This window comes from Macaca nemestrina, chromosome 7 (genome assembly GCF_043159975.1).
Source record: "Macaca nemestrina isolate mMacNem1 chromosome 7, mMacNem.hap1, whole genome shotgun sequence".
In the NCBI taxonomy this organism is placed as follows: domain Eukaryota; kingdom Metazoa; phylum Chordata; class Mammalia; order Primates; family Cercopithecidae; genus Macaca; species Macaca nemestrina.
Genome location: NC_092131.1, coordinates 4536965 through 4559776, shown reverse-complemented (window position 1 = coordinate 4559776; position 22812 = coordinate 4536965). Strand labels below are relative to the sequence as shown.

At 50.7% G+C, this 22812-nt stretch overlaps 1 protein-coding gene across 4 annotated transcripts in view; it reads right to left on the bottom strand.

Moving 5' to 3' along the window:
- Positions 1-22812, bottom strand: part of LOC105467372 (serine/threonine-protein kinase MRCK beta) — a 133062-nt gene that overhangs the window by 59809 nt on the left and 50441 nt on the right. For all 4 annotated transcript variants that reach the window (XM_011716931.2, XM_011716933.3, XM_011716930.3 and 1 more), the window contains exons 3-5: positions 19658-19741; positions 15053-15148; positions 10725-10873 (exon numbers count right to left, since the gene is read on the bottom strand). In XM_011716931.2, coding sequence (XP_011715233.1) covers positions 10725-10873; positions 15053-15148; positions 19658-19741 — 329 coding nt within the window. The remainder of the gene's footprint in view (positions 1-10724; positions 10874-15052; positions 15149-19657; positions 19742-22812) is intronic.

The following is a 22812-nucleotide window of genomic DNA, read 5'->3' as shown; positions in this document are numbered from 1 at the left end:
GGCGCCTGTAGTCCCAGCTAATCGGGAGGCTGAGGCCGGAGAATGGCGTGAACCCGGGAGTCGGAGCTTGCAGTGAGCCGAGATTGTGCCACTGCACTCTAGCCTGGGCGACAGAGCGAGACTCCGTCTCAAAAAAAAAAAAAAAAAAAAAAAAAAAGAATTGGGGGAAAAAAGCCCAGAAATCCATAAGAAAAGGGTAAAACCCATGAAACAACTCACATAGGCCTGCACACAAAAATACAAACATGATGGTCAACATCATGAGAAAGGTGAAAAAGAAAACTACAATTGTATACCATCTCTCACCCATCAGAGGGCAAAAATACAAAAGTCTGAAAATACACGGTTGGCAAAGCTGCAAGGAAAACATAAAAAAGAATGAAGAAGCAGGCTGGGTGTGGTGGCTCACGCCTGTAATCCCAGCACTTTGGAAGGCCAAGGCAGGCAGATCGCCTGAGGTCGGGAATTCGAGACCAGCCTGACCAACATGGAGAAACCCCATCTCTACAAAAAATACAAAATTAGCTGGACGTGGGGGCAGGCGCCTGTAATCCCAGTTACTCAGGAGGCTGAGGCAGGAGACTCACTTGAAACCAGGAGGCAGAGGTTGCAGTGAGCCGAGATCGTACCCCACTACACTCCAGCCTGGGCAACAAGAGCGAAACTCCGTTTCAAAAAAAAAAAAAGAATGAAGAGCTCCATGAACTGATATAGAATGATTTACAGGATACATCACTGAAGTTTTTAAAGATGCAAAGCACACATTTAGCATACCATCTTTTGCTTAACAAAGGAGAAACAAGAAAACGTCTGCACGGATGACAGCAGAAGACAGCAGACTGGCTACCGATCCTGGGTTGCCGGCGGAGGTGGGCAGGATAAGGGAGGGGTGACCGCTTCTCTGAGTACAACTTCATGCAGTTTTGGTGTTTTGGAAGCATGCTAACATCCTACACAGCCAAAGAATAAAACTGAATCAACAAAGGCGGAAGGGAAGTCTAAAATGGAAAACTGATTCAAACCAATGAATCCAACTGTATTTCAAATAAATAACAACAGTGAAGGGGCAGCTGGGGTTAAAACAAAACAAAACAAATCTAAGTGACTTATAAACAAAGAATTACTGCAGGCGAGGGGTGCGGTCCCAATGTGATGGGGGAGAACTGCACACAGACCCAGAACTCTCTTTGGCAGGTTTGTTTCTGTGACGGCATGGGCAGAGCAATTCTAAAGCTATTTTAGACACATCACAGGACTGAGCAAGTGAGTCCCTGTACCAACGTTGCTGGGAGTCACAGTTTCAGTAGGAGGAAGACAAAAATCTGGAAAGGGAGGAAGCCAAGAAGTTAACTCGTGATTCCCAAGTATGCACAGGTAGACGCATGTGTCCATGAACGTGCATATACCTCTGTGCACTGAGGGGCCTAGAAGCAGACAACCCCATAGTAATGCGCACGCCCAGCACCCAGAACTTGGTCTTCAAAGCCGCTCCCCGCTAAAAGGCCTTGAGCTCTTCTGAGAAACAATGGAGTGGGGATAGAAGGTACAGGATGACAGAAACTAAGGACATCCCCAAAAAGTGACGAGGCACAGCGCAAACACAGGAGTCAGCTAGAATGCCAAATATGGGCCAATTTCAGCACAAAAATAACTAAGATAGTGAATTATAAATCACCACGAGAAAAAAGGATCCATGTATCCATACTGATCATAAATAGACCAACAAGCAGGGAGAAGGGAGGTGCTTCCTTAGAGCAGAAAGCCGGATGATGACTGGCCAGTGTGCTGGGTCTGCAGTTTGTAAGTCAGTTTGCAACCATGCAAAGACTGGTCCAGGCAAAAATCATTAGTGGATACTACATCTTGGGAGGAAATTTTAAAGAAGAGGATATTTGCATGGTCTTAAAAGTATCTCTCCACAGGGAAAAAACTATATAGCAGAAAAATCGAACAAAATCTTAACTGGGTGATGGATTTGATCACCACTGAGGGGCTGATGGATATTGTACACCTCTGGATATGACACCCTGAGAAGGACACAATATATTTACACACACACATTCCAAGAGGAAGGAACACATCATCTCAATCTATCAGGAGAAAACATTAGACCAAGTGAAACTGAGAAGTCTTCCATTGAAAAGGCAAGGGACACTGTATTCTCCAAACACATCAGTGTTCTTCCAACGTGCCACTGTCATAACAAAGAAAGGATGAGGAACTATTCTAGATTAAAAGAGATTAAAGAAGACATGACAATGAAATGCCACGTGATCCTGGACTGGATTCTGTACTGGGGGAAGGAAATACTCTGAGAGATGCCCCTGGGTCAACTGATAAAATTTGAGCAAAGAGGATAAGGTTAGGTATGAGTAGCATAAGAAAGAATTTAGGGGTAAATGCTCTTGGTACGTGCAGCTTATTCTTAGACGGGTCAGGAAAAATCTGTGTGTGTGTGTACACATGTGGCGGGGGGGAATCTATAACAGGAGCCGAAATATTAACAATAAGTGAATCTGATTAAAGGTATATGGGTGCTTTTTGTGCCATTCTTGCAACCCTTGTATAAGACTGAAACTTTTTAGGTTTGAAATTATTTGAAACATTATTTAAAAAGAAAACTTTTAAAAGAATACACATGTAAGGCCGGGCGCGGTGGCTCAAGCCTGTAATCCCAGCACTTTGGGAGGCTGAGGTGGGCGGATCACAAGGTCAGGAGATCGAGACCACAGTGAAACCCCGTCTCTACTAAAAATACAAAAAATTAGCCGGGCGCGGTGGCGGGCGCCTGTAGTCCTAGCTACTCAGGAGGCTGAGGCAGGAGAATGGCGTGAACCCAGGAGGCGGAGCTTGCAGTGAGCCGAGATCGCGCCACTGCACTCCAGCCTGGGCAACAGCGTGAGACTCCGCCTCAAAAAAAAAAAAAAAAAAAGAATACACATGTAATATGATTCCATATATACAGTATTTTAAAACAGGCAAAGCTGATTCACGCTTCCAGAACCTCACTATCTAACACGGTAGCCCCTAGCCACACAGGATTATTCAAACTCAAATTAATGTAAATTACATAAAATACAGAATTCAGTTCTTCTGTTGCACCAGCCATGTTTCGAGTGCTCATGAGCCACATGTGGCTGGGGCTACCGTGTTGAACAATGCAGATCTAGAACATTCTGTCACAGTGGAAAGTTCTGCATAGCACTGTGGGGGATGAGCGGTGGTGACCTCTGGGGAGCGAGTACATTAGAATTCAAAAACAATTTTTGTCTCACATTACTTTAGCAGCTTTGACTGACACAAAATCTTTAAGTCTGAAAGTAAGAAAAAAATCAAAATGAAAACATCTGCTGAATATATATACACGTGTGTGTATATACATATATAAATATATATATATATATTTTTTGAGACAGAGCCTCACTCTGTCACCCAGACTGGAGTACAGTGACACGATCTCAGCTCACTGCAACCTCTGACTCCCTGGGTTTTCAGGCGATTCTCATACCTCAGCCTTCCTTGTAGCTGGGATTACAGGGGTGCGCTACCATGCCCAGCTAGTTTTTTGTATTTTTAGTAGAGAAGGGATTTTGCCACGTTGGCAAGGCTGGTCTTGAACTTGTGAGCTGAAGCAATCCACTCACCTCAGCCTCCCAAAGTGCTGGGATTACGGGCGTGAGCCACCGCGCCTGGCCCATCTGCTGAACCTATTATTTTCATTAATAAAAATCCTCTTTTCTTGGAAGTGTCTACTATACTTATTTAAATACATCTCAATTAAATTTGCTTCAGAGGAACAAATTCTTCTTCATACGTTATATATACTACGTTCCCTTCCCAACAGACTCCACCAGTGTTGGGAAGAAAGGCAGGTATCTATCTGCCTCCTTCGAGGTACGGCAGCTCTGAAGACTGCGTGCAGAGGGCGTGCTGACGCTGCACCTGATGCTGCAGGTGGGTTCTCAACCAGCTGCTCCACACGGGATGCGAGGCTTCTGGCCAAGAGCACGTCCATTAACAGCACTTTTGGGGACATCTAATAGACTCTCCCATGTCCACGAGTTTTTCTGCAATCCTTTCTCATGAAAAAAGCGGGCAAGGCAGAAAGAGAGAGGGAGAGCTGGAAAGACGAGAGGATGGAAGGATGGAGGAAAGGAGGGAGGAAGGGCGTGGAAATAAAGACCAACACTCCTGGAAGCAGAAGCAGAGCCACCCCCTCCTCCTGCCCTCCCCATGACCAGGGTGCTCGGAGGTGCTCACTCGAACTCACAAACCTTTCACCATGGCCTCCGGCCTCCACTCCCTTCTGTGAGCCACCCATGTAAATAAAAGAGGACCAGTTTTATGACAAGGAAGACTTGAAGCAACGCATACAGGACCAAGTATGAAGAGAAGCTCAAGGAGGTTCTGCAACAAGCTCTATAACTGGCTGCCAGGAAGAAACGGATTAAAGACAAGGACAATGAGACTACTTTACTTAGATTGGGCTTCATTTTTATGGTTTGGGAATGGAAGGCAGGACAATTCACAGAGAAATAGCGAAATGATTACACAGGAAAATGTTTAAGGCAAATAATCGTAATTTCACATACACACAAATGTTCCAAGTGGCCTGAGACAGGCTAGGAAGACACAGAAGAGAGTAAGGAGACCCCGAGACACGCCACAACAGGTGTTCTATGGACCAAGTTAGCAGAAATACAACGACCAGAGTCCAGGCTAAACAGGACGTGGCTGCCAGGAATTCCCTAAAAAATAGGGATGTTTTTCCAGGGGCCACCCCAGGACCACCGACACCGGCACACTCTGAGAAGACAGGCTGCGGAGGGGTCTCAGGCAGGCCATCTTCCTTGTGTACCTTCCAGGGGCCTTCAACTGCTGGCCATTTGCAGGCTCTGGGGGTCATCTGTGCAGTAGAATTCTGTATTTAAAATACGTGGTGGGGGTTGATTTTATTTTTTTTAAGTGAACTTGCTGTTTGTGTGAGGAAAGCTCTCCTGGCAGAAGAGCACTGGAGGTTCAAGGCAAGGGCTGGCCTATTGCTCCCAACCGCGAGGCCTTTAGATGGGCAGGTGGTCCCCAGGCCAACTGAGAGAGCTGATGGTCCCCATGGACCACTGTGCTGGGACCGCCTGTGTCCATTCTCTGCTAAAACCAGGGAGCAGTGGCATCCTCAGGGGAGAGTCAGGCACAGGACTGAGCAGCAGCTCTAGGCTTCCCCAAGTGCCTTTTTTCCCACTGCTGAGATTCCAGCTAACATCAGTGGCATCCAGCAGGTGGGGGTGAAAGAGCCCTGGTGAACTGCGGGCTTTATTTCTCCCTTCCAGCTCTTCCTCTGACACACTGAAAAGGGAGGCTGCTTCTGTCCCTCACCGTCCCATTTCTGAGTGATGTCAACTCCTGCTTCCAACCATTCCCCTTGTGGAGCTTCCAGCTGCAAAACCAACAGAAGTCTGATTCCCACAGCAGGTGCGCCTCAGCCTCCGGAGCACACAGCCCACCACCTGGGGAGTGGCCCCAGAGCCACCCTGACCACCAGATCTTCTCTCCGAGGTTTTTTTTTTCTTTTTTTTTCTTTTTGCCAATTTCCTCTACTTCATCTTCTGCCTCTTCCACTGAACTTTTTACTTTAGCTTTTATTTTCCAAGACTTTTTGTTTTCTACATATTCTTTTTCTTAAAATTTGTATTCTGTTCTTATTTTGTTCACACACTACACTCTCTGCTCTCTCTTTGGGGATGTGATGTTCTCTCTCTCTCTTTTTTTTTTTTTTTTGAGACAGAGTTTCGCTCTTGTTGCCCAGGCTGGAGTGCAATGGCACGATCTCGGCTCACTGCAAACTCCACTTCGCGGGTTCAAGTGATTTTCCCGCCCCAGCCTCCTGAGTAGCTGGGAGTACAGGTGCTCATCACTAAGCCTGGCTAATTTTTTGTATTTTTAGTAGAGACAGGGTTTTACCATGTTGGCCAGGCAGGTCTTGAACTCCTGACCTCAGGTGATCCACCTGCCTTGGCCTCCCAAAGTACTGGGATTACAGGCGTGAGCCACTGTGTCTGGCCAGTGTTCTCTCTCTCTGAAACACTTTGTGCCATTCGTGATCTCTGCCTTTCCTGATATCACCAGGGGCTGACCTCTCAGGAAGGAGCTGTACAAACCTGTGAGGGGCACACGCTGGGTCCTGGTCTCCCACTGATCTCCTCACCCAGAAAGCTTTTGGGGTCCAGCTGCAGAAGCCAGGCAGCAGCTATGAAAGCTGCAGACCCCCGCATGGCGGGATGGAATCCCGGCAGCACCTAACCAACCACAGGAAGGGGCCCAAGCGGCAGCACAGTGGCACAGGCTCCAAACCACACAGTTACATCGGCCAGCGGCACCACTCTGGCGCCAGTGACATTTCTTTCTGACCCCACCAAATGTTCACAATGTCCCCACCTGAGACTGGGGTAAGACAAGCCTTCTAGAAACATCTCTATTTTTAGATTGCATCTGGGCACTCAGTCTGAATAATGAGTTAATTTGGGGGGAAAAATAAAGTTTTAAAAATTACATATTTTGATGTCTACTAAGCCTGGAGGTCAAACGACTGAGCAAAGCTTCTACACAGCCAATTAAGAGAATGAGGATGGCTCCCGCCTGTAATCCCAGAACTTTGGGAGGCCGAGGCGGGCGGATTACGAGGTCAGGAGATCAAGACCATCCTAGCTAACACGGTGAAAGAAACCCCGTCTCTACTAAAAATACAAAACAGTAGCCGGGCGTGGTGGCAGGCGCCTGTAGACCCAGTTACTCGGGAGGCTGAGGCAGGAGAATGGCGTGAACCCAGGAGGCAGAGCTTGCAGTGAGCCGAGATCGCGCCACTGCACTCCAGCCTGGGCGACAGAGCGAGACTCCGTCTCAGAAAAAAAAAAAAAAAAAAAAAAAAGGAATGAGGAGAACACTTTCTATTTAGGGGGAGAAAACAATTAAAAAGGTGGTCAAACTAATTTCCCTGGAGATCTGTGATAAATACAAAGACACTTATTTCTCTATTGTGAATTAAGTTCTACCAAGAAGAGAGTATAAATCTAACTGTTAAAAACTATACTAACTTATGGGCTGGACGCAGTGGCTCACGCCTGTAATCCCAGCACCTTGGGAGGCCGAGGTGGGTGGATCACCTGAGGTCAGGAGTCCTAGACCAGCTTGACCAACATGGAGAAACCCTGTCTCTACTAAAAATACAAAATTAGCCGGGCATGGTGGTGCATGCCTGTAATCCCAGCTACTCGGGAGGCTGAGGCAGGAGTTGCTTGAACCTGGAAGGTGGAGATTGCGGTGAGCCGAGATCGTGCCATTGCACTCCAGCCTGGTTAACAAGAGTGAGACTCCATCTTAGTCAATCAATCAATAAAACCTTATACTAACTTATAAAAGCAGGCATAACTACGTTAAGAAATGTATTTTTTAAAAGGAAAGAAAGAGAAGCAATGTCCACAATCTCATCACACTAAACGAGTGTCTGTTCTTTCAGGACAGCTCCCTGTGCACTGGGAGGTGTAAGCCATCAGCAGCATGGCTGAGGCAAGGCGCCCACCTCTCTAGCCTCCTCTAGCAACACGGCAGCACTCCAGCAAGATGGAAGAGCTGTAACTCAGCGGCGCCCTCGCTCCCCACGCAGGAGGGGCTGTGTCTGCTTGGGAAAGCCTCCTGATCACCACGGAGGGGGCCCGAGCACAGGCCTACAGCTCAGAACACAAAGCCAGGGAGACCACAATGGCCTCCCACCTCTCCAGAGCAGCCTCAGGGCGGAAGGCACAGACACACGTGATGCCTGCAAAGTTCCAAAGGGAAAGTGGTTTACAACCAAAAACTCCACACTGGATAAAGCACCAGTCACAGACACACACGGAGTTAAGACACTGATCTCAAAAAACTATCTCATATACCCCCGTTCCAGATACCACTGAAGGACATGCGCTACCAAGCCAAACTAAAAGCCAAGAAAAAGAAAAATGAATGACTCGTAAAACCAGGGAGCCAATCCCAGAAAGGGAGAGGGAATCTCTGCACTTGAAAAGCCATCTCAGAATGAGTGTAGCACAGAACAAACGAGGAACCAATGCGGAAGAGAGGAGGGGAACGATGGAAGGGACAGCGCCAAGGAAAACCAGACCGAGACTACCCGATGCATGTCCGGGTACAGAGCTTCGTAACGTGGCCATAATATCTGGGGACAAATTAGTGACAGCTACAAAAAAAAACTAACAAAAAGCAAGGCAATTATCAACTCCAGAGAAAGCAAAAGTTTATATAAGTGTAGTTCTCAACTATAACACTGCTGTCATAGTTACACAGTCATAGCATTATCAACACCAAACGCTGACTGAACCACAGCTAAAAGGATAGTTTTTAACCATACTAATCAGGATGATGTGGGGCCGGGCGCGGTGGCTCACGCCTGTAATCCCAGCACATTGGGAGGCTGAGGTGGGTGGATCACTTGAGGTCAGGAATTCAAGACCAGCCTGGCCAAAGTGGCAAACTCCCATCTCTACTAAAAATGAAAAAAAATTAGGCTGGGCGCAGTGGCTCATGCCTGTAATCCCAGCACTTTGGGAGGCTGAGGCAGGTGGATCACGAGGTCAGGAGATCAAGACCAGCCTGGCTAACATTGTGAAACACCATCTCTACTAAAAGATACAAAAAATTAGCTGGGCGTGGTGGTGGGCCCCTGTAGTCCCAGCGACTCAGGAGGCTGAGGCAGGAGAATGGTGTGAACCCGGGAGGCGGAGCTTGCAGTGAGCCGAGATGGCGCCCCCATACTCCAGCCTGGGTGACAGAGCGAGACTCCGTCTCAAAAAAAAAAAAAAAAAAAAATTAGCCGGGCGAGGTGGTGGGCACCTGTAGTCCCAGCTACTCAGGAGCCTGAGGCAGGAGAATCTCTTGAACCCAGGAGGCAGAGGCTACAGTGAGTGAAATCACGTCACTACACTCCAGCCTGGGTGGCAGAGCAAGACTCCATCCTAAAAAATATACCAAAATAAAAATAAAAAGGATGATGTGGGAGAAGGGAAGAGAGTTTGGAAGTATATGTGGGAGAGATGGGTGAGAGAGAGAAAGAGGTAATTATGTAAAAGAGTTACAATTTCAATTTAACAGATGTGATCTAAAGCCAAAAAAGAAAAGAAAGAAATCAGCAATATAAACCTGTGACTTAAGACACATGAAGGTAGATGCTGGAAAAGTAATTTTACAAGTTTACAATAGTTATCTGACCAAGTATAATCAGTGGCGCCAGGGCTGGGCTTGGTTTTGGTTGGAGGCTTTATAGAACTGTTTGACTTTTTAAACCTATTACCATAAAATTATCTTGTAATAAACACACAAGTAAAACTAGTTTTTAAAAACAAAAACCAAAACAAACCACAGGACTGAATCTTTGAGTCTCAGGACAAGAGGGAGGCGAAGACGTGGACTCAGTGGCTGAGTCACTGGGGAGCTGCCCTCCCAGCCGAGAAGGGAGAGGGGGCCCCGGAGAGCAGGAGAGGGAGCTGCTTCAGGCTTCTGCCCCACACGCTCTCTCAGCTCAAGTCCTGCATGTCGTAGTGACGGAAGCCTCTTCCTCAAGCCCATCTTTCCTTTGTGTTTCCTGGGGCCCTTCAGGGGTCAGCATGGCACAGAGAAGAGCAGAGTTGAGAAAGATGTGGAGACAGAGGGCCCCAGGCCCCATACGAGGCATTTCAGGGTGGTAGGGACAGAGGATCCCGAGCCCCACATGAGCCCCAGGGAGCACCGGCATTTTAGGGAGGGGGTCTCGGGCAGTAGAGACGGAGGACCCCAGGTACCATGAGTCCCAGGGAGCACCGGCATTTTAGGGAGGGGGTATCGGGCGGTAGAGAGAGAGGACCCCAGGCACCACGAGTCCCAGGGAGCACCGGCATTTTAGGGAGGGGGTATCGGGCGGTAGAGAGAGAGGACCCCCGGGCCCCATGTGAGTCCCAGGGAGCACCGGCATTTTAGGGAGGGGGTATCGGGCGGTAGAGAGAGAGGACCCCAGGTACCACGAGTCCCAGGGAGCACCGGCATTTTAGGGAGGGGGTATCGGGCGGTAGAGAGAGAGGACCCCAGGCACCACGAGTCCCAGGGAGCACCGGCATTTTAGGGAGGGGGTATCGGGCGGTAGAGAGAGAGGACCCCAGGCACCACGAGTCCCAGGGAGCACCGGCATTTTAGGGAGGGGGTATCGGGCGGTAGAGAGAGAGGACCCCAGGCACCACGAGTCCCAGGGAGCACCGGCATTTTAGGGAGGGGGTATCGGGCGGTAGAGAGAGAGGACCCCCGGGCCCCATGTGAGCCCCAGGGAGCACAGGCATTTCAGGGAGGGGGTCTTGGGCAGTGGAGACAGAGGACCCCCAGGCCCCACATGAGTCCCAGGGAGCACCGGCATTTTAGGGAGGGGGTCTTGGGCGGGGAGAAGTTGAGTCAATGTCAAATAAATGTCAAAAGACACAGTGGCTTCAGCTGACAGGAGTTAGACCATCACAACTGCAACAATGAGAGCTGGGATCCACTGGGTGCTGGGGCTGGAAGACAGTGATGTGGGCAAATCAGTCTGTGCTGCGGCAGCTCATTGTGGGGACTCGTGACCTACATGGCTTCCTGGGGTGGCCTGGACTTGGGAGCTCTGAAAGGATTATTTTAACAATTAAACGTGGTTTCCATAAAATATATCAGAAGCTGGTTACCTGTGCACGTAATGAAGCTGATGGATGGAGTCAATGGCCAGCACCATTTCACCAATGTAGAACCTCGCCATATCTTCTGGAAGCTTGTCTTCAAATTTGCTGAGCAGGGTCAGTAAATCACCACCCACATAGTAATCCATGACTAAGTACTACAAATTGCAAAGAGAAGGGGAGAGAATACCACATTTAGTCACTACCAAACCTGACAATTAAAGGCCAGCCTTTCATGGTGAGGTTCTCAGGCTCCAGGTCTGGCTCGTGGCATCTCAGCTGCTCTTCTGTCACCCGAGGCCCTCCTTCTGGAAGGCATGCCCTGATGCATCCACGATGCTGCCATCTTCAGGTGTGCATGTGGCAGAGAGCGGACTTCAGTAAGCGGTGTATTTAATCAATGCGAGGAATGATGAAAGGATTTCATGTTGGAGAGGGCACTCTAAAAGCTAGTGACCCAAAGCAGAAGCACAGTTAATAGCCCATCAATCCTATGGGTTTAAAAATAATTCTCCAGGCCCTCATGTTACGGACCAGACCACAGGAGGGAGGCGAAGTATCTAACATCACGTGATACATGGTATCAGCAGCTCTTATTGGAAAGATTACATCACAAAAGAGCCGAAAAATAATTACTTATAGGTTCACTCCAACAGAAACCTCAGAAAAGCTCCTGCTTAAGTAGAAATTGGAGTAACGGAAGAAAAAATATCTGCTAACAGGGCTGAACCCGTCACTTCCCTACTAGTTCCCTCCCCACCGGGCCAGCCGTGTGCTCGGAGTGGGCGACCCCGAGGTGAGCCTCTGTGGAGCTCTGCCTGAGGACAGCCTGTCTCTTGCAGCACTTAGAAAGTTCAGACCACAAAGCCCACAGTCTGTGGAGGCCCCAGTGGGGAGATCTCACAGGTCAGAGAGGCCCAGGACAGGCAAGACCATCACAGCCAGAGTCAGGGTGGCAGCCAACACCTCCACCTCTGGGGCCACTGCGCCTCAGGGACTGCTGGGGAAGCACGTGGCCTGCACCTCACAGGCGCTGCCTTCCTTGGTGCAAATTTCCTGTGATGAGATGGACGCTCTGGTCTGGACAGCTAGCTTTTAATCAACCCACACAGGGAGGAAATGCCCTGTTTATCAGCTGGGGCAGTGACCCTGTAGTATTTATTGAGAACCTAATCATATCAGCTTCTGTCACCATGAAGGCCTACGCTTGGGCCCGGGCTGTGAGACGCAGGCCAGTGCTGTCCTGTTCACACCTACCTCACCTCCGGCACCAAGACCCCATCAACACGGGAGGCTTGGGGATGGGCCCAGGGTTGCCCAGCAGGCAAGGACAGAGCAAAGACCTGGGCCCAACAGTCAGACTCCACGCCCATCACATCCAACCAGACTGCGTGTCTCCAAAGGAAGGGAAGCGCCCACCGGTGGGCTTGTCTGAGAAAGGGAGGGGCCCAGCTAGATGAGAGGAAATGACAAAAGCCTTCGTTTTAGGTCCTTGCTCTCAAAAGAATCTTTACCAGCAAACTCTCATCCCTTCCAAGCCTCGCCACAGCTGTCCCGCCCTGTGGAGCCTTCCTCAAGCCGCCGCCGAGGGCAGCCTCAGCCTCCCTGCCCTGGCTCAGGCACTGCCTGTCCCTCCCCGCGGAGTTTTTCAGTTTGTTCATTTGCTTGTGCACCCTCACCGTGGCCCTGTTGGCCCCTCTGGCAGCAGGGGCACTGGCATGCACGAGACAGCAAGGTCCCTGGCTCAGCGGAGCTCACACTGGGGGCGGCAGAGACCATGGCCAGCACGGAGAGCAGGCAGTGGTGAGTGCCAGCCGACCGCAGGTCCCCTGGTGAGGTGCCCCGGCCAGAGGCTGCCAAGCAAAGGCCTGAGGAGAGCCAGGGCTGTGCTCCAGATGAAGGGGTGCATGCAAAGCGGCTAGGAGGAAAGTGGCAGTGGCACACTGGAGCCTGCCAAATGGGGAGGGCCGGCCACAGTGGGGGCTGCAGCCCCACTCTCAGAGCAGTGGGTGGGTGATGTTCCCCAACTACGTTCAGAAGCCCAGGCATGGAGGTGCCGCTGTGTGCGGAGGGCAATGGAGAAGGGGCGGTGGATACACACTGCAGGCGTTCCAGAGGGAGACGCCCCAGCAGCTGACACACACACACGGGGCCAGGGAGATGCAGTGAACGAAGGGCGAAGGGCCAGGCCCTCGGGCCCCTGAAGAAAGCCGTGGGGTTGAGTCAAGCCCTTACTAGCTGAGCCCCAGCCGTGTCCACGTCTGCCTAGAACTCTAAGATGAGCAGGAGCATCCTACAGCAGCACTGGGTCTGATCAACAGTCTCCCGGAACACGGTCTGTGAGGAAAGCTAACGCGGGAGCTCGTGAGGTAGGCGGCAGAGACCCACTCCAGAATGAGAACCAGACCTCGCCTGTCCTGTCATAGAACGCGGGGTGCTGAGTTAAGCCAGTAAGTTTCAGTTAGCAGTCAAACAGGTCTAACTTTGATAAAACTCCGCGAGATAGCTCCAACACAAACTGTAGCAGAACCCGCCCCGAACCCGTGGGTGGCCAGAGGAACCACGTTTCCCTATCACTATGAGAGGCACCTGACACCAGCCTGCACTTGGGCCAGCCTCACAACCATAGGAAGAGGAACTGGCCTAACCCTCAAAGCCCCCGCTCAAGGTGGCAGGTGTGCACCGCAGAAGCCGGCCCCGCAGACACGGGCCAGAAAGCCTCCGAGGCCTCGCCTTTGTTCTGTCGTCCTTCATTTTCATGGTACTTCTACCCGGGCAACTCCAAAACCTTGAGGACATGGAATCTTCACAGGGGCTCCTAACTGATGTGTCTTAACTCAGAATATACCCGGCAACACCTAACATTTTAGATGGCAGCATGCTAATTTCAGAAAAATATTAGAAACAAAACAAGAAGCATTATCTTCCTTCGTGCAGATCCCAGTTGCCTGTACTCCTTAGAAACTTCACTCAGTTCTTATCAAAAGTGGAAATGAACTGGAGACAGTTCACCAGGCTCCCAGGAGCAGGGACACTGAGCAGGAAGTGGGGGGCAGGGGTTTATGTGGAGATGGCCCCAGAGGACCCGGAACCTGCTTGCCAGGCTGGAGCTGGGACTGGGACACAGGGGCTGTCATCCATGTGGTCACTCTGGGCAAGTGACTTTGCCTCTGTCTGCCCCAGACACCCCCTTATGAAACGGTGGAATCACTGGGTCATTGGGAAGCCTGACGGGGACCCCTGTGGGCCTGAAATGTCCTAAGTGGTCAACAAACACCAGCTGCCCCCTCTGCTGGGCAGACACATATATGTAAAGTCGAAATAATCAGCACACCCTTTTCTCTAATCCTGGGTGTTCAAATCTCAGGGCTTTCTCTGATGCTTCAAGGATTACTCAGGGTGAATGGAAGGATCCGACACTACTCCATCTGCTGTGAACCAGTGGAGCGCACAACCCAGGAGCTTCAGGTGGACACATGCGTTGGCTGTCGTGGAAAAGGAAGCCTCAGGTCCCTGCCCTGAGGTTTGGTGACCACAGCGACCACACCCCTCTCGCCACCGCTGCAGAAACGGTGCCACTGGGAATGAGTCGGGCTCAGACCTGCCTCTCTGAAGTCTGCACGTGTCCCGTCCACCCAGAGCTCCAGCAGTGGACACTTTTAGGTTCAGGCAAACCTGGAGAGTCATTCTAGGAATAACAAGTCCTGAACGAGGCGGTCTGCGGGCCACTCAGTGGCCGAGACCAAGGGCTGGTTTCCCCTTCACCGCTAAGTCGGCTGCCTTAGAGTGCAGTGGAGGTGAACACACGCATGTGCGCCACGAGGCTGGTCCGTCCGTCCTGAAAGCAAGCCCTGTTTAAGTCAGAAAAATAAACAGGCGGTGTGGAGACCAAGAGTCACCTAAAACCTGTCAGAAGGGCCTGGGGCAGCTGCCCCACTGCGGGACGACAGGAGGACTGCGGGCACGCGAGAGGCACTCCCCGACTCAGCCCGAGATGAGACGGAGGCAAAAACGTCCATACGGCTGAATCCCCACTGCGGTTCCTTATTCCCAATAATCCAAGATTCAAAGAGTTTCAAACTCCCAGCTGATTTAAAAGTAACAAACCCAGCAAACGAACTAATCAGCTTCTCTAGTGATTAGAAAAAAACAAAGTCCTTACTTTCACAGGTTCTACCTGACAATTACTGTATGAAAACAAGCCCCTCTGTTTTATCCAGTCCAATACACATTTTTAAAATGCCAGTTCCATGTTGTCTTACTGAATTTTTAGTGACAGCATAAAGGAATAAAGCCAGAGCGAATGCCCTGACCAAGTCTCTGGCCGTGCAACCTACCAGGTGGTTCTCGTCCTGAAAGGCGTAGTGCAGCGCGGTGATCCACTGGCAGTCGCCGTTCACCAGCACATCGCGCTCCTCTCGGAAGCACGCGGTCTGCAAAGCAATGAGGGGTGTCAGTCTGTGTTCACTGGGAAGTAGGTCAGAGAGCGTACTGCTAGTCTCGGGGTCCCTGCTGGGACAGTGGCTCCAGCCATGGTGTCCCTGCCTTCTGGGCTCCTCCTTGTGCACCACCCCGAGGCTGCAGAGGCTGAGTCATCCCTCATCCCTTCCTCTCCCAACCCCTGTGCACTTCCAAGGGCTGCTGAGGACGCCCTTGCACCCTGCTGTCCCACAGGCACCATTTCTGTGGCCAACACTTAAGATTCACCCCACCCTCATGTGGATTCCTGACTAGACTCCTCCCACCCGGCACCACCTGACCAGATCAACCTCCGCCAAGTATCAATGGCATGGGCCGCCCCACGTGTCTGCCCTCTCTATCCTATACCCACTGCTGAGCTGCCATGCAGCTGGCAGGACAGGGCACACACGTTTGCTGAAATCACAGTATAGGGATGACACGATTGTGACAGACTCCACGAGGAAGGCCTACAGCCAGCAGCACAGGGCAAGAGGCTGCCCTCTATCCTGCTATGGCTTCCACAAGAGTTTTAATGCCCAGGTGGCACCTCTGTTTAAAAGTCACCAGGCCTGGCTGAGTGCAGTGGCTCACACCTGTAAACCTAGCACTTTGGGAGGCCAAGGTGGGTGGATCACCTGAAGTCAGGAGTTCAAGACCAGCCTGGTCAACATGATGAAACCCCACCTCTACTAAAAACTAGAAAAACTAGCCAGGTGTGGTGGCAGGTGCCTGTAATCCCAGCTACGCAGGAGGCTGAGGCACGAAAACTGCCTGAACCCAGCAGGCAGAGGTTGTGGTGAGCCGAAATCGCACCACTGTACTCCAGCCTGGACCACAGGGCGAAACTGTCTCAAAAAAAGAAAAAAAAAAGTCACCATGCCTTTGGCAAAATTTTAACATGATTTCTTCTTTATTGAGCATAGAACAAGATTTAAACTGTCTTACATTTGAAACTTGTCAAGCTTAACAAAAATATAAGTACATTATGGAGAGCTTGCTATGTGAGGCACGAGGGCACGGTTCTGACTGGCTCTCAGCTGAGTCTCACAGTGACCTGTGAAACTTGTTTCTTTCTACAAGGTTTTCTTTTCTAAACTTTAAAAAGTTTTCCTTTCAGGCTGGCCATGGTGGCTCACGCTATAATCCCAGCACTCTGGGAGGCCAAGGCGGGAGGATCACTTGAGCCCAGGAGTTTGAGACCAGCCTAGGCAACATAGTGAGATCCTGTCTCTACAAAGAATCTTAAAAATTAGCTGGGTGTGGTGGCACCCATCTGCAGTCCCAGCTACTCAAGAGGCTGAGGTGGGAGGATCGATGAGCCCAGCCGAGATCATACCACTGTATTCCAGCCCATACAACAGAGTAACAGAGTGGGACCCTGTCTCTAAAACAAAAAAAAAAAAAAGGTTTTCTTTTAAAATGAAATGGTTGGCTGCGCACAGTGACTCATGCTTGTAATCCCAGCACTTTGGGAGGCCGAGGCGGATGGATCACAAGGTCAGGAATTCGAGACCAGCTTGGCCAACATGGTGAAACCTGTTCCTACTAAAAATACAAAAATGAGCTGGGCGTGGTGGCGGGTGCCTGTAATCCCAGCTACTCGGGAGGCTGAGGCAGGAGAATCATTTGAACCCAGGAGGCAGAGATTGCAGTGAGCCAAGATTGCACCATTGCACTCCAGCCCGGGCGACAGGGAGAGACTCTGTCTCAAAAAAGAAAAAAAAAAAAAAAAATGAAATGGTTGTTGCAGCTGTGTCCCAGTTCTACTAATGACAACATGACACGGGTCAGCATGCAGCTTGCTAATGTCCAGACATGCACAGACCAGCAGTTCTGGAATCATCACGACCCCTCTGCCAACGGCCACAAGGGCCTGGTGAAGGGGCAACTACAAGGAAACCTGAGCCCCAGTGTGCCTGTCCACCTGTCTTCCGGAACACACCCCCAGAAAGAAATGGGGATGGAGTGCTGAGTCCCAGGTGAGGTGAGGCCATGGGCTCAGGAGGCCGAGGCTGCCCCAGGGATCTGCGGCATCTATGCCAACGCCTCTAGGAGACACTCCCTGAAGCTCTGCCTGGCAGCTGTCCAGAGCACTTAGGAAAAACCCATTCCTAAACTAGGGACTGCCCACAGGGTGACCTGCTGACAGGAAACTTATGTATTATCCAGCAGCTTTGTCTAAGGAGCAGAGAGAGAAACTTTTTTTTTTTTTTTCTTTTGAGACGGAGTCTCGCTCTGTCGCCCGGGCTGGAGTGCAGTGGCCGGATCTCAGCTCACTGCAAGCTCCGCCTCCCGGGTTCACGCCATTCTCCTGCCTCAGCCTCCCGAGTAGCTGGAACTACAGGCGCCCGCCACCTCGCCTGACTAGTTTTTTTTTTTTTTGGTATTTTTTAGTAGAGACGGGGTTTCACCATGTTAGCCAGGATGGTCTCGATCTCCTGACCTCGTGATCCGCCTGTCTCGGCCTCCCAAAGTGCTAGGATTACAGGCTTGAGCCACCGCGCCCGGCCGAGAGAAACTTTTAATATTTTTTAAACAAGATGAAATAAAGACCTAGCCTGGTGGAAAAATTATAAACTTACACTGCTTAGCAACTCTTCTACCTACCAACCTCTTGTTTAATTCATGCTTTTAATCATTTGTAAATCAGTATTGTAAAATCTAATGTTTAAAGTAAGTCTATGAAATAAAAATAAAAAGATAAATTATTTGCAACTAGCACCATATTTATATCTCTTACACACACATATAGCCCATTATACATACTCCAGGATAATCATCACGACTAGCAAACATTCTTGGACTTTTCTGAGCATGCCAGTTAAACTGGATCTGCGTAACCAGATTCAAATTAAATCAGCAATATTTACTCTTTTAAAATGTACTCATCTAACATGACATTTGGGTAAATACCAAACACCTTATACCTCTCCACACTTTCATGTAACAGTAGCTACTTTTTCCCCCTAAAAGTCTGCTCCAACAACATTCCCATGTTTGCCACTGTTTGGGGTGGGGAAAGGGCTGCTGGGGCCGAGGGCAGGCCCAGCGGAAGCACACGGTGAGACGACTGTGTGAGGATGGAGGCAAAGAGAGCAAAGGCTTCTCCCAAAGAAGGAAGGGAGACCATGTGCATCCCAGAAGCTGAGAGATGCAGGGAGCCAAAGCAATCACAGGCCACTGATATTTTGAGACCAAAGTGACTGCAAAATGGTGCTAACTCTTGTCAACCAACATGCGCTCAGTGAGCAACAAATGGGTGCGAGACCTTGTGCTGGGTGCCATAGCAGGGAAAGGGGAAATGGGTCCTGAGCGGAGGAGAGAAAAGTCAGAATGACAGTCACAAGGAACCGGTAACACCCACCAAGTTAACAAAACCCAGGGCCTTGGAGAGATCTGGCCCAAATCAATGGTTGCACTGCTGTTGGCCCAAGGTGCCAACCATCATGGGCAGCACAGGCACAAATTCTAGGACCAAAGAGGAAAGGGTCACCTCAAATTACTAGGAGGGTGACAGTGATAAGAGGAGAGGGTCTAGAAACCCAAGAAGGAATTCCCAAAATGAGGTGGCGGCCACGTTGAGAGGCGTCCAACTCCAGAAGCAAGCGCTGACCACAGGGCTGAGCAGCCTACAGCCGCCGCAGCGCTGCCAGGCACAGGCCTCGCTCAGGGCAGGTCAGAGACACACGGGGCCACAGCAAACCATTGTGATGAATGGCAGCCTGCAAGGAGGGACTGCCTTCTGGCAGAGAGAGGCAGGAGTCACGGGAGAGGAGCATGATGGACGGAGCAGATCTGAAGCAGGAAGCAGCAGGTCAACTGGCCAGGAAGGGCCTGGGCTCTGAGTGCAGGGGAGGGAAGATAGAGGGCAGGTGAGGACAGAAACTCAAGATGGCCAGAGACGAAAAGCGTGGGCTCCCCAGCAGGCCTGGCCTGCCTCGGGCAGGCAGGAGGGAGACCAGGGGCTGAGCACGTGGCTCTAGAGATGGGGTCAGGGGCATGGAACAGCCACCAAGAAGACTGACACTGAACTAAGAAACAGGAGCTGATCAAAGCCTGCTGAGTAGTGGTCCACTTTCATCTATAACCACGAGGCTCCTCTAGGTGGGAATCTAAAGACCCATTCTATATGTGAGCAGGGTCCAAATGTGTTCATTCCTCTTGTGTATGGAGCAGAATTGCAATCAATGCTAATACTCTCCGGAAGCTTTTTATTTGCCTTTACAGTAAACAGAACCCTGCCAACGTTCTCGAGGGTGCACTCTCAGGAACGGCGTCCAGCAAGCGAGTGATCGCCGAGGCGGGGAGCAACAGGCGCCAGGAGGAGGCTGAGACCTCCCCCACAGAGAGTGCTCGCTCTGTCCCAGGGGAAGGGAGGCCCAGGGCTGTGGGGTGACTGCAGCTTTTCCCCAGCTGGCTTCACAGTCACTTTCTGCTCACCCCAAACCCCATTCGTATGGCTCTTCAAGCTCCATACTTACCTCTGCTCTTTTCAGCATCTCCCACTTGTTGAGGATTTTCATTGCATAAATTCGTTCAGTATTCTTCATTTTGACAACAGCAACCTGCAATGCAAATGTGAGCTGAACAAACATGTGGTTCCCAGAACAAAAGGCTAGCGTGCTGGAACTACACTGTAATAGCCTAGGAGCCTGCGAACCCAGCAGTGACTGAAAGCCAAGTTTTCCACGTAAATGAAGATTTGCCCTTTTACGCATCAAAACTTGAGCCCACCGCAGCCTGAAGGGTCCTGCCTGTACATTCGAAAGCTTCACTGTGAGTGGCGGGCACGTGGTGGCTCACTGCCCTCTACTTTGGGTTACGTCTGCAGATTTCCACTTACAACAAAGGCAGAAAAAAAGTTCTAATGTTTGACAGCAGAGTAGGATAACTGTCGTTAACGACAAATGTACTGTGCATTTTAAAATAGCTAAGTGATGCTGGGCACAGTGGTTCATGCCTGTAATCCCAGCACTTTGGGAGGCTGAGGCAGGAGGATCACTTGAGGCCAGGAGTTTGAGACCAGCCTGTCCAACATGGTAAAATCCCATCTCTACTAAAAATACAAAAAAATAGGCCGGGTGTGGTGGCGTGCTTCTATAATCCCAGCTACTCAGGAGGCTGAGGCAGGAGAATTGCTTGAACCTGGGAGGCAGAGGTTACAGTGAGCTGAGATCATGGCACTGCACTCCAGCCTGGGCAGTGAGACTCCGTCTCAAAAAAAAAAAAAAAAAAAAAAAAAAAAATTCAGCTGGGCATTGTGGCTCACACCTGTAATCCCTGCACTTTGGGAGGCCAAGGTGGGCGGACCACCTGAGGTCAGGAGTTTGAGACCAGCCTGGTCAACATGGTGAAACCCCGTCTCTACTAAAAATACGAAAACTACCCCGGCATGGTAGGGTACACCTGTAGTCCCATCTACTCAGGAGGCTGAGGCAGGAGAATAAGTTGAACTTGGGAGGCAGAGGTTGCAGTGAGCTGAGATCGCGCCACTGCACTCCAGTCTCGGTGACAAAGTGAGACTGTGTCTCGAAAAAAATTTTAAAAACTTAAAAAAAAAATTTTAACCCTCCCCCTAAAAAACCCACCTTTTAAAAACTCAAGATTACCTCCCAAGCTTGTCTGTTTTCAACAGCCCCTACTCCCTGCTCCCCCACCCCGCCTCCTATCTGCGGCTGCCACTGCCCCACCACTGACGGTGCCTTCTACCTGTGCCCCCACCCCTACCCTGTCTCTCCTGTATGTGGCTCCCCCCACTCGCCTAGCATGTGCCAGTTCCGGCACCAAGAACCTTTTCTTCACAGAGGCAGGGACTAGCCACGTGGGCTCTGGAGTTTAACTCTTGCAAATTCACTTCTCTGTGGCTCAGGTTCCACCACTACAAGAGGTTAAGGGCAGGACTGGCTTCCTGAGACAGCTATGAGGACCCACGAGTCCTGACATTTAATGTGCCCAGCACAGTGTGGGGCACAGTCAGCACTCAGCGTGTGGCCACCAGCCACATTCTTTAAAGCACAACTCAAGTGCCACCTCCTTCAGGAAGTCCTCTTGGACTTTTCAGTCTCTACCAAATCTTGAATGAGCTCCTCCATCACTACCAACACCCGTCAAGATGTCCGCACCACTGTCCGGCACATTCCACCCTACGTAAGTCACTCACGCACAGGCCCAAGTCTGCACCTCAGCACTTCCTGTAAGCTACTCTCTGGCAGTGACAGTGGCAAGCAGCCAGCATGTCCCCGTGCCTGCGGCAGCCATGGCCTGAAGAGTTCTTAAATGGCATCATCATCTACCTCCCTGTTTCTAACATCAAATACCACACAGTCACATTGTAGAGTCACCGTGAGAGCTGCCACTCACCGGGCACGTTCTGCGCGCCAGAGATGGTGCTGAGCCGCGCATCTGCACCCCCGCTTCACCCTCACGCGACCCCAGCTGCGGGGGATTTCTAAAATCCATCTCGCACAGATACGGACCCTGAGGCTCCAAGGGAACGAGACCAAGGAGCGAATCCAAGAAGCAAAGGCCACGTGGGAAGGACAGGCTCCCTTCAATCAGGAGGAGCTCAAAAAACGATCAATGTTATCTTCTTTGCAACTCACACAAAACTGAGTTTCGCATTAAGTTCTTTGGCAAAAAAAAGAGTACTAAAAATAATTGTAAACCATTCTGTTAAAACCATTTTCTCTCTCATTCCTTCATTTCCCTTGGTCATGTCTCTGCCCTGGTGTGCCTCTCCCTCCCTCCTAACTGCACTCTGGAAAGTCTGGCCATGGCTGACAGGCTCTGTGTGGCCTGGGCCCTGCTCACCTCCAAGCCCGCACGCCTGGCGCAGCTCAATGCTTGGTAGCAGGCAGACAGGGAATCACTTAATGCAATCCGTTTTTATTTTTAAAAGGCTTTCTCAACCAGGTACAGCAGCTCATGCCTATAATCCCAGCACTCTGGAAGGCAGAGGCAGGAGAATCACTTGAGCCCAGGAGTTTGAGACTATTCTGGGCGACACAGCGAGATCCCTGTCTCTACTAAAAAGAAAAAAGGAAAACACCTAGCTGGGTGTGGTGGTGCACGCCTGTGGCCCCAGCTACTTGGGAGGCTGGGGCGGGAGAGCTGCTTGAGCCCAGGAGTTCAAGACCAGTCTGGGTGACATAGTGACACCTCTTTTCTACAAATAATAAAAAAAACTAGCCAGGCGTGGTAGCACATGCCTGTTGTCACAGCTGCTCAGGAGGCTGAGGAAGGAGGATCACCTGAGTCTGGGTGGCAGAGGCTGCAGTGAGCTGTGATCAGGCCAGCACACTCCAGCCTGGGTGACAGAGCAAGACCCTGTCTCAAACAAAACAAACAATCTGTCTGTCCCACCCTGGCCGGTGGTAAATTGACTTTGGCTGGTGAGGCCTGGACCCAGGGTCTGTACGAGATAAACTGGGAGCTCCAGTCACCCTGGGATGAGCCTTGGAGGGACTGCTCTCCTCCCCTATCCCTCTGGCGAGACTCACTCACAGGGATGGTGCTGCAAGAGGGGGGCTATTTCTCTAAAGTACTGATTTGCCTTCTTTCACGTCTGCACGTTGGAAAATGCATGCCCTGCGACAGCAAAGGCCATCTCGCTTCGTAGTTGTGTCCAGTAGGTTTG